Genomic DNA, 12,934 nt, shown 5'->3' on the forward strand with positions numbered 1-12,934 from the left:
TGTCAACCTGGTTAAATGTCACTCGAGTATATATACACGAAATTGTGTACCGAACACATGCATAAAATATATGCATATATTCGGGTCACATTTTGTAGCCTTTTGGTGCACTTTTTTATGGAGTTACTCTTCCTTAGTTTTTATTATTCGTAGCATAACTATATAAATGACTTACCTTATCTAGTTAAGGATAATAATAATGACATAGTGCTTTTCGCTGATGAAACTTCACTTTAAATTGTTAAAGTGAAGCGACAACAGTCGAACTACGACGAGGTTAACACTGCTCTCTCAAAAATAGTACATTGGTTTAATGTTAATAACTTACTTTTAAATTCTAGTAAAACAAAATGTATAAAGTTTACTTTGCCCAATGTTAGACCATTCCAAAACAATGTACTATTAAATGATGAGAAGATGAATTTGGTAGACAACACTGTATTCTTAGGGTATTACACTTGATAGTAAATTACAGTGGTAAACTTCCAATCTTGCAGATAGGCTCAGTTCTGCAGCATATGCAGTCAAAAAAATTAGGGAAATTTCTGACGAAGACACGGCACGATTAGTATATTTTAGTTATTTTCATAGTAGGATGTTTTAAGGAATTCTTTTATTGGGAAACGCTGCCGACATTAATACAATATTCGTGCTGCAGAAGCGAGCCATACGTTCTATTTATAAAAAGTCTGCTTTAGAATCTCTGAGAGATAAATTTAAAGAAATTGGTATTCTAACTGTTGCATCTCAATACATTTTGGATAATGTAATTTATGTGAGAAAAAATATAAGTAAATTTAAAGTTAAAAGTAATTTAAAGTTCACTGTAGGAATCCTAGAAATAAGCACAAGCTGGATATGCCAGTGATCAGACTTAGTAAAGTCAGTAAGGGCGGATTCGACCAAACTGGAGTAAAATTTTACTCGAGTATAACTGTCTCCTAATCTAAGACTTAAGAGTAAGCTGGTTTTGCGTTTTTCCAACTTCTAATCCAAGAATGACGTAATTACACGGGAGTAAATATTTACACGGGCTATTTTGGTGGAGTAAATATTAAACTGAGAATAGTTGCACAACAGGGTTCAACTGTCACGGTCGGTGTCATTGTGAACTATAATTGACATTTTATTTCATACTCTTTGAGTAACTTGGTAAAATGCAAATGATAATACCCTAGAGTAAATTAAAGGAGTAAAATTATTCTCATGATAGTTATACTCGTGTAACTTCAAGTTTGGTCGAATCGGGCCTAAATCATTTAATCTTTTAAAGGCCAAAACAATTGAGGTCCTTGCTGTAAAGGGGATGCGGAGAGTTAAGTGTAAGCTATTTATTTTGTAGCTAGATAAATTATAAAAAGCTACTGAGAGAATAATACAGATTCAACGAGAATATCAAAAACTCTCATTGTTCAACAACATGCGACCTGACTCACCGGAAACCTCCTGCCGCACTGCTCGCACATGCAGTTGCCCCTGAACTTGGTGCGGACGAGGCCGGGGTGCGCCGCACGGAAGTGACGCGCGTACGCTCTGTAGCTGACCTGCTGCTCGCCACACTGTGGACACAAGTGTGTTTATACTGTTACGGTACATGGTATACGGACACGTGGTGCCATCTAGCGACAAACCAGCGAAACTTACCAAGAGAGCACAGGCAACATATATCCCCTACTCAATACTAGATGGCATGAGGTGCGCAAGTACATACTCGAACCTTCTAGAAAAGTCCAACATTTTGTTTACGTGTTTACCGGTTTATTTCGTTTACGTGTTTACGTGTTTAGTTGTTTACTTTTATTGTGGTACATGCTCGAGCCTCCTAGAAAGTTCCCACGGTTGTTTACTTGTTTACGTGAATCGGTAACTTTCTGGAATTCGTCTCGCCATATAAAAAGCCGCAGGCAGGCCCGGCAGTTCAGTTCGATCTGAGCGATCATCGAGGCGACAACAAGTGATCAATAGTGAGTGAACCAGTGAAACCTGCGACTTGGCTACGACCTAGGACAGTGATAGTGCTTAGTGATTGGACCTAGTGATTAGTGTTTGGACTTAGTGCTAAGTGTTGTGACCTAGTGTTTAGTGCAGTGTTAATAAAGTCTTCAAGAGAGTCACCAGGTCTTTCTCTCCAAATCCTCGAACCCTTGCACGTAACAACTGGTGTCAGAAGTGGGATTTGGAGATGCCATTGACTCCGAGAGAGGACTTCAAGGGGAGTGTCAGGACAAGGGCGCAGCGAGCTGCTGCCATTGACTCCGAGAGAGGAGTTCAAGGGGAGTGTGAGGACAAGGGCGCAGTGCCAATGACTCCGAGAGAGGACTTCGAGGGAAATGTCGGGACAAGGGCGCAACGGGCTGCGGAGGCCACACCCACTGGGGTATACACATTAGGGTGGAGCGAAAAATGTTTTTTTTGATATTCGTTTCGGCATACCTATAAAAAGTTGCTGTTACTGTTCACAAATATACATACAAAATTTTATTTAGATCATAATAAATTTAGAGGTGCCCCCACGTCATGAACTTTAGAGAAATTCGAAAAACTTTGTCAAAAACCACCAACTTCTAATATTGCCAAATTAACGCTGAATTATATTATGTGTATTCCGTTACGTTCGTAACTGTTTAAGCTTGAATATTGCTCAGATAGATGGGGAGATTGAGGCAGGAAAGGTGATTTCATTGCACTTTTCAATCGTTGTCTGAACGCCATAAAGTGCGCGCTATTATTGTAATTCTGCTTGTGAGAAACAGTGATTTTAAGCACTACCCACAAGAAAATAAACTCTGTAAGTAATATTTTTAAATTCCTGTTCACTTATTGTTGATAAAATACTATTTTCGATATAATTTTTACCTAGTATTTCTCTTTATTACAGTCATATTATGTCGTCAAAACACGAAAAGATACATGTTATCCCGTTTTTGGTTTATCGGAGAAGTTACCAGTTTCTCAACTACCAACTCATATTTCTGTTATAAAAATTACATAATTATTAATTAATATGAATCAAAGCTGGACAAAACAACAAAAGAGCCGACAGTTCATGATGTATCCCAAAGACTGGCTACGGAAATTTTACATATCTGGCGAAAAGCGTCGCTTCCGAAAAAAGAAGTATATTAGGTATTTACTTGATTAAAGAACTGCAAGAAAAATGATAATAGACCGTTTAGATATAAATGCGACAAAAAAATACAAGACAAAGAATGACTTCGTAACAAAGAGATAATGGATCCTAACCAGACGTCTTGTTCTCGTTCTTTGCATCAACTTTACAACCGAAAGAACGAGTTCTATCGATTGTTGCTTCTACAAGCTAATCAATCGCCAAAATGAGTAGCTGCTCAGCCACGAAAGAAAAAGAGATTCAATTTTCCATCATTAGCTCTCGTATGCGATTGTACCTGAGTCTCTGACAGAGCAGCTGCTAATAGCTTTATCTGCTTCTTTATCTGTGTTAAAAGATGTTGATTGTTGGTATTATTATATCAAAGGATTCTAGTGCTGCCATTGATCGTTAAAAATGCGATTAGAAATAATGAAAAACAGATCAGCACACACGATGCAGATCGCAAATATAAAAGTATACGCAGAATTTATTTTGATGGCAGAAAAGGTGGCTGTGATGGTACAGTTGTGAATATAGTTTTCAAAGGAAATGTTATTCGTTTTATGGAAAAAGTAATTAACAAACTATTATAGTAGTTTTTTGTTTGAAGTGCCTAATTGTGAAATAAAAAAACAATTTAATACCAAACAATCTCCTTTTTTCTGATGATCATTCCTTGATAATATATCATAAATATTTAAATTTTCTCGATACAAACATTAATACCACTAACCAGAGCCTGTACTCAAGACCTTTTCTTTATCGATTCTCAATCGTCGATCAAAATGTATAGATTGACATTAGATGAGTCGAACGTCAACGTCATATTCGCGAATTTTTAAGTCAATTCTATACATTTTGATCGGCGATTCTATAGAAAAGCGATAAAGAAAAGGTCTTGGCTAAGGCATCAGGCTTTTATTTAATATATTACAATGTAGTTTTTTTACAAGGAACAGCAAATATAGAAAAATACTATTCGTCAAAACTAAACAACTGTTTTCAAAAAATTCGTATTTTTCGAAATTTCAATTAGGTTGGGGCACCTCATAACATCAAGACAAGTAAACTATATTTTGTATGCAGAATTTACTCATCAAAGAACAACTTTCTATTGCTATGCCATTAAAAAAAAAAATCTTCATACATTATCGCTCCACCCTAATACACATACAGTGCAATAAAACAGACTGGGCCTCTATCATGAGCTCTTAAATCCATATTACAAACTACAAAAATAAAATTGCTTTTATAGTAGCGCTATAAAAGCAATTTTATTTTTGTAGTTTGTATGGGCAAACACCCCAGTGTTAGGAATTTGCCCATACAAAAGTTTAGAAAAGTGGCACAGTGATGATATACTTGGAGACTGAGAAAACGAGCATCATCTTGTGTTGGAGACAGCGATGATAAATTAAATGAATTTTTAGTCACTGTCTGGGCAAATATATTTTTATATCGCAAGCAGTCTAGTGAGTCGTCTTTATAATTAGGGAGCTGGTGAGCATTTAGGTATATGATTTGCACAAGTTTCACATCGAGGTAGATTGCAGTTTACGTCATTACGAATTGATTTGGTCCAGTCAATTAAGGTCCTACATCGCTGCGTTTTCGCGTTACAGCCGATTGAAGTTGCTTAAAAAAAAGGGAATATTAAATCATTTGCACATGTATGCTTCTAGGGTTCATGGTCACAAACAGCTTGGAAACGAAGAAAATCGAAGAGGCAGACATTCAGGGCTCTGCATTATTATGGGGCGGAGTTGTAAAAATTAAAAAAAAATAGCTCTACTAAGTAATTTGCACGCGGTTCTCATTGCGCCCATTCGATTCAATATGACTCCGTGGATATGAAAAAACATTTGGCAGACATTTTGCTCACTGTGTTATGACTTATGCATCACTTAATCAAATCAAAACATATTATTTACTTGCAACTGAAATTAAACTGAGTTTACAACGTTACATTCATAACACTATTTAATCGTAAGTGTTTTACTTTTAAGATTAAATATCGTTGTCTCGAGGTTGAGAAGATCCAGGTGGGCCAAAACACAGGCAACTCATGCTGAGACCCGGAGAACCCGCTCTGAAATCTCTGCTGTGTACAAAGCCTTACGCTTTCGAGACGTCCTCGTGGAAGTGCCTGAGAGTGAGAGAGAGAGGAAAAGCGTGCAAAATAAAAAGGAAGACTGTCTTCTGTTTCTTTCTATTTACTTCTAATATTACTTCATGTATCTGTTTTATAGATATACACCATATACATTCAAGTACACAATACGGAAAAGGTCGGAACTGAGTTAGGTACACCGTTCTCACTCATATCCCCAAATAAAAGCGAGACACTACGAAAGGAACTGAGGAGAAATTTCATACCTGAGCAGACGTTGTTAACAGGTAGAAGCCGAATATTTCTGACGCGTGTTTAAAATTGAATTTTGTACTTCCAGCTTGGCGCGAGCGTCGTGTTGAAAATGATTATTTTAAACAAAAAATTAAAACCGACTTCCAAGGTAAAAACAATAATAATATGAACTAAAAAGTATTAAATAACTCTTAGTCTATAATAGTGCCTTTTTCAGAATTCGTCTTAATCTCAACTATTTCTGTACATACTACAGTCTTCATTACTTTGAAGTCGGTACCAGCTAATTTTATCGTGAGTTCAGTCAATGTCAGAATATCTGAAGCTTTTGGGACTGGTACCGACTTCAAAGTAATGAAGACTGTAGTATGTACAGAAATAGTTGAGATTTAGACGAATTCTGAAAAAGGCACTATTATAGACTAAGAGTTATTTAATACTTTTTAGTTCATATTATTATTGTTTTTACCTTGGAAGTCGGTTTTAATTTTTTGTTAAAAATAATAATTTCACTCTTTTTAGTTATCTACAAGCTAAGGCTTTACGCGTAAATAACCACTACGAATGTTAACTATTCACATTATGTTACTGTAAGCGAAATTGTGGTAAATGCTTGCAGTTATCTAAGCGATGCTGCAATTTAAAAACTTTTATCTTTAAAGGTTCAGGAGTTCTGTTCAGTGCCTTTGGACCAAGAGACACCTTCGTATGAACTTTCTCTTATTCGTAGCGTATGTTTAAGTTACTAGAAACGACATTTTAACCACTATGATTCTTTTGATAAATTTCAAGGATTTCCATCGATTGCTCATAGATCCCATCATCAGCTCACCACTTTCGTAATTATTATACAAAATCAAGATTATATTCTATACAACAACAGAAGAATTTTGAAAATCGGTCCACAAACAGCGAAATAATCATCAAAAACATCTGCTTCGATGCAAAATATCACGAAAAGCATCAATAATTGGGTTATAATGTGATGACCCATGGCATAATTATGATTTTGATGATGATAATCAAATAAACAGATGTGTTGGCTTATGCTTTCAGTTCTTTAAACAACGCCGACATCCCCGAACCCGTATCTATAAAGATTCAAAAGTTCTGTTGGGTACCTTCGGACCTGGTGCAAAATCTTACTTTTTGGTAGCATTTACCTTGAATGCTTCAGAAAAAATTGAACTCGCACATATTAACACCCATCTGTTTGGTCAGGGGTTCAAACGTATGTTTATAATAAACCCAGTTTGTCATGTACATTGTACACAGTTTTATAATAATTGTTCACCTACCTCCTCGCAAGGTACCGGGTTGACCCTCTTCCGCGGTTGCACCTTATCTGTAGTATAATGTATCTCATTCCGGACGCGGCTCCTAAATGAAAAACTTATTTATAATTATTGAGTTTCCACTTATTTTTGTCAAAAAGGTCGAAGATAAAGGCGTTGGTGAGTTTTTTAACCGACTTCAAAAAAGGAGGAGGCTGTAGTTGTTCGTCTGTTTATATCAGTGGTTCTTAACCGGTGGTCCGCGGACCACTCGTTGTCCCTGGAGGCATTCCAAGTGGTCCGCGAAGCCATCCTAATAATATGTGAGAATACAGGAGTTTTTTTTAATTTTTTTAATTATTTATTGATACACAAAAATGAATATAAAGTTAACAAATAACAGTGTTAAAAAGCCCATACTGGGCTTGTGCTAACACATAATACAGTTACTTCACAGAACATGGATCTAGTTAGAACCGCCATGTCGCTCCAATTTGTATGAACACGAGCGTGTCACTTTTTTCATACTCGTACCTACTGTGACGTCACAAGAGCGCTTTAGTGATGGGAATACCCGTACGCGCGGAATCGATTCGAAGTCATCGCCGCGCCGCGTCTCTTTGGCCACTTTAATAGGTATATCGATTTTTTAATCGATTATTTTTCGAGTTAATATACAGAGGAATGATAAATCTAAAGAAACGTGCTTGCCAGGACAGCTAGTAATATATTATATTATTCTAAACTAAATCACTAAACAGGAACATACATACATCTATACATATAAATAAAATTGGAGTGTCTGTTTGTAATATTGAAAGAACCGTTTTTACTAGATGCATATGAATGTATATAGGGTACATACACCAAAACAACATTTTTTACAATTTTTGTCTGTATATCTGTCTGTCTGTCAGTTTGTTCCGGCTAATCTCTGAAATGGCTGGGGCGATTTTGACGGGACTTTTTTTGGCACATAGCTGATGTAGTAAGGCATAACTTATGGTAAACCTTAACTTTTCTTTCATTAAATCAACTGAAATATAAAAATAAATCAAAAAACTTTTAATTTCATAGAAATAAACCTTACAGCTGCTGCGAAACCCTTCATGGGCGAGTCCAACTCGCACTTGGCCGGTTTTTACTATTTCGGTAAGGAAGGGGAAAATTTGTTTCTTTTTAAAGCTTTTATTTAACTTGCTCTGTATGTATGTAAGTATGTATGTTACGGTGGAATTTTGGAACTCAATTTTAAGGTAGATATTTCATTTTCTTTTTTTATCGCATTTTGCTGACGCGGACGAAGTCACGGGCAACAGTTACATAAAATATAATTATCGAGTCACAAAATATCCCAAAGCGAACATTATCATTCCTCTGTTTCATGTCTGTTTCGAAAATCGATTAAATAGAATCGAGAATATGTACAACTCTATTTGCTTAATTTGACAGAAAAATGAGAATATTGAATGTACCTCGAAACTAAGCGATGAATGAAAGTATCGATTATTTTATTTCCATTGCGCGCTCAATAGCGGACAAACAGAACGGGCTCTACAATTTTCTAACTAAAGCGGCAATGTATTATGAATCATGCGGTACACACGCAGTTACGTAGATTTCATGGTAAAAACTACAACCACCCACGATTAACATTAAATAATTGATTTTAAAATAAAGGACACATGATAAAATAATAAAATTACTTACCGATGAAAAGAAACGTATCCACTATTTAGACCAACGTTTCTAGTCGAATTTCCACAGCCCAATACGGCACAATTAGACATTTTTAGAATTCCGATTGACGTCCGGTTCCGGTAACGGTGGAGCGCAGACTAAAGAACAGACTTTCGAAGTTTTGACATTGTACAAAGTTTGAGAACGCGATGGCACGCGAAGTACATCATCATATCAGCCTATAGTCGTCCACTGCTGGACATAGGCCTCTCTCAATGAACGCCAAGATGACCGATCTCCTGCTACTCGCATCCAACATGGGCCTGCAACTAAGCGGAGATCGTCGTCCCACCTAGTTGGAGGTCGACCTACACCCCGATTTTCCAGCCTTGGTCTCCATTCCAGAGTAAGTTTACTCCAGCGATCGTCTGTTTTTCGAGCTACGTGACGTACGTGAACTCCGAGCATAGCGCGTTCCAAAGCACGCTGAGCGACAGAAAACTTACGAGCTAGCACTGCTGTAAAAGGCCAGGTTTCCGCCCCGTAGGTCATAACGGGAAGCACGCATTGATCGAAGACTTTCGTCTTCAAGCTCTGCGGAATATGCGACGTGAGAATGTGGCTTAGCTTCCTGAATGCTGCCCAACACTTACGACTTCGAGAAAGACACCGTTAACTGCAACCGGTCTCGGGAGAACATGTTCGTTGAACATGACTTTCGTCTTGTCTAAGTTCATCCCGAGACCGATCCACCGGGAAGATTCATTTAGGTCGTTCAACATTTCCTGCAAGTCCTCCAACGATTCCGCCAACATGACGATATCGTCAGCGAAACGAAGGTGTGAGGTACTTGCCATTAACGTTTATGCCACGTCCTTTCCAGTTTAGGGTCTTGAAGGCGTCCTCTAACGCATTTGTGAACAGTTTCGGGGAAAAATATCACCATGTCTCACTCCTCGATGCAAATAGATTGGCCTTGTTGTGGCCCCCTGTACTCGGACGGACATAGACGCGGCATTATATAGACCTTTCAAAACTTCGACGTAACACCAATCGACTTGACATCGTTGCAGGGCTTCCAGAACAGCCCAGGTCTCTACAGAGTCAAAAGCCTTCTCATAGTCCACAAAGACAAGGCACAATGGCTGCCTGTACTCATGTGACTTTTGTACAACTTGCCTTAAGGTATGAATATGGTCTATGGTGCTAAAGCCTCTGCGAAACCCGCAGAGGCTTCAGCCTGCTCCGGTGGCTGGCATTCGTCAAGTTTATTAGATAGGCGATTCGTAATGATCCTAGAAAACAACTTATATATGTGACTCAAAAGCGAGATGGGTCTATAATTTTTAAGAAGGGTGTTATCGCCCTTCTTAAAAAAGAGAACCACCTCGCTTTTAAGCCACTCTTCGGGGGAAACTCCCCGTTGAAGGACAAAATTAAAGACTTTACGAAGCTCTCTCAAGACGGGTTCGCCTCCCGCTCTGAGAAGTTCGATCGTAATTCCGTCCCTCCCCGGGGCCTTTCCTCCTTTAAGTTGTTTCAGAGCCAATCCGATTTCGCCTATACTGACGTCAGGAAGCTCGCCAGAAAGATGCCGGGTGAGTTTGGCACGCGGGTCGTCATCACGAGGATCAGGTTGCGAAGCATGTGAAGCATACAAGCGGCTACAGAAATCCTCGATCTCGGACAGAACCCCCCCTCGTGAGGAAACGATTTGGCCACAGCTATTCTTCACCTTCGTCAGATGACTCCTCCCGAGGCGCCTTACGAAAACTTTAGACCCTCTATTCCGCTCAATCGCTTCCGTGATTTCCAGCGTATTCGTGCGGCGAAGATCTCTACGTATAAGTTTCCGTATTCGCCTCGAGAGAAGTTTTACATCGAAGAAGTACATACACTAACTATATCCATTTCTGTGACTTACTTTTTAGTTTTTTAGTAATGAGTATGGACTATATGATATGCAGTCACAAAAATCACATTTAATAAACATCTGTAACTTTTAGATTTTTGCCAAATAAAAAAAATGATAGCTAATTATAAAGTTGTCCTTGTTTTCTTTATCAAAAAAAAAACCCTTAGTTTAGGTAAACCAACCGGGTGGTCCCCGCTAGACAAACATTTGGAAAAATGGTCCCTCATGTCTAAAAGGTTAAGAACCACTGGTTTATATAATAAAAACTATTTCTGCGTTCTCGTTCTTTTGAAGTCAGTACCGGCCTTTCTGAAATCTTCTAAAGACGGAAACTTCTGAGATTCTTTACATAAAACTTACGCTTCAGTAAGACGGTACCGACTTCAAACGAATGAATATTGAGGATAGATATAGATGAGGTTTAGTGTAATTTTAACAAAGCACTTATAAATCATAATATTAATACGTGAGCGAAAAACTTTGTATCCCATTTGAAGATAAAGTTGGGAAAACGTAGGTGAAAATATCTAAAATGGATTTAATAATTCTAATAAGAATTATTGGGTGGGTAAAATGTTATCATTGGGTGACCTCTAGTAATACTAGAGATCACCCAATGATAACATTTTAAACTTTCGCGTTGCATTATAATTAAACTTTTTAATCGGGACTTAACGCGACTTATTTAAGTAGTAATGCTACTACGAGTACATACTTTTTCTCGACGTTTCGGCCGTGTCGCAACGGCCGTGGTCACGAGGGGACTGCAGGAGCGCGACGTCTTCGTTTGCACCGGGCGGCCGGTTCTACGACTACCCTCGAGTTGTCCAATATTTGTGTTCCAATACACTGAAAGTCAGTAGGTTCACTGCGACACACAACACTAACTGTATCCGGGTTTACACTTATAGACAGAGGTGACACACGCCTGCAGTCCCCTCGTGACCACGGCCGTTGCAACACGGCCGAAACGTCGAGAAAAAGTATAATAATATCTATGGACGCTTCACACCACGTCAGTCTGGCCCCGTGCTAAGTACCTAAAGGACTAGTGTTACAGGTACCAGACAACGGAAATATAATTAATACTTTTATACTATACATATATTTAAGATTTTTATTATATCATACACATATTTAATATACTCGTACATCCAGACCCGGGAACATTGAAAACTTTTTTTTGTTCCGTCGGCGGGATTCGAACCCGCGACCTCCGGCTTGAGCTACCGACGCGCTCACCACTGAGCCACAGAGGTCGTCAGTATGTACTCGTAGTAGCATTACTACTTAAATAAGTCGCGTTAAGTCCCGATTAAAAAGTTTAATTGATCACCCAATGGTCGAAATTCGACCTTAGTTTCAACGACATCAGGACTTCTACTTTTTAGTTAAAAAAATATTTACTATTGTCGGCGCATCTACATCGGCCGAATGTACCCGAGCGGACCGCTTCGGGCATCGGCGGCTGCGCATGCGCATCGCGGATCGCCGCCACCGCGGCCCGCGCGTCCCCGCCGCTCGCCACTTCACCTTCAAACCTTGTACGCGTCGCACACGGGCATTCTTTTGTACTATTTAATTACGAATATAATAATTGTTATACAGTCCATTGCGTTTCTATCAAGTCAACCTCATCAGAGCCTTATCAAACTGGTCCTCTCGCGGAAAAGTACTTGCCCCGTCGTAATTTTCTTCGTCTTCGAAAACCAACGTAACGGCCGCCGTTTGGAATTTGAACGTGGCCAGGAAGACAAAGAACAAAGGAGTCGTCCCCGTGGCAGCGTGTTCGCAACATTGGAAGGAGCTGAAGTCATTTTCTGGGAGTATATTTGCATATTTGAGTGAGTCATATCCAATTATTATCCATTTCCTTTCCCTAATTTCAAAACAGAGGTGATTTAAAATACTTTTTTCGTTAATTTTCTTTTCTAATTCACCAATCTCGCATAAAACTATTCTTATTAGAATTGGTACTAAAAACGAGCTTGCATTAATGAACTTGAACTTGAAATAGAAAACAGCTGCGTCGTTATCTTATCTGATCAGAGATAACGATTTATTGCACAGCTGCATTCAATAACTTGTTTTTACGTTTACAATTATTCATTTGTAGTCACTTACTATTGTCTAATTTGCTATTTAAGATTAATATTGCTGGATAATTTAATTGATATTTATAATTTGTGAGTACACGTCGTCATTTTTGCGAGTCAGTGGCACTACAAAATGGCGGACATGAAAATTTTAATTAAGAAGCGTAGTTCCATTAAATCAAAGGTTACTATTTTTAGCAACTATTTCAATTTAATTAAAAGTAGTGACCATTTATCTGAGTTGCAGCGATTAGACCTGCAGGAACGTTTTAAAAAATTCGAAACCTTACATGCGGACTTCGATGAATTTCAGACGAACATCGAGATGCTTTCCGAAGAAGCTGACGGTGGAACGTGGGGACTTTGACCGCTAGTTCTTCAGCCTGGTGGCACTCACACGCAGCCTGCTCGGTTCTCTGGAGTCCAATGGTTCGAAGGCGGGCTTGAAAGATGCTGACTCAGGTGCTCAGACGTTTCCCTATTTTTGGTGAA

General features: G+C 38.6%; 1 protein-coding gene across 2 annotated transcripts in view; it reads right to left on the bottom strand.

Moving 5' to 3' along the window:
- The window catches only part of LOC121736553 (zinc finger protein 62 homolog), a 33,314-nt gene that overhangs the window by 1,638 nt on the left and 18,742 nt on the right, over window positions 1-12,934 (bottom strand). For both annotated transcript variants that reach the window (XM_042127833.1, XM_042127832.1), the window contains exons 8-9: window positions 6,776-6,857; window positions 1,437-1,559 (exon numbers count right to left, since the gene is read on the bottom strand). In XM_042127833.1, the coding sequence (XP_041983767.1) occupies window positions 1,437-1,559; window positions 6,776-6,857 (205 nt within the window). The remainder of the gene's footprint in view (window positions 1-1,436; window positions 1,560-6,775; window positions 6,858-12,934) is intronic.

The sequence above is a fragment of the Aricia agestis genome, chromosome 19, assembly GCF_905147365.1.
Source record: "Aricia agestis chromosome 19, ilAriAges1.1, whole genome shotgun sequence".
Taxonomy (NCBI): Eukaryota; Metazoa; Arthropoda; class Insecta; order Lepidoptera; family Lycaenidae; genus Aricia; species Aricia agestis.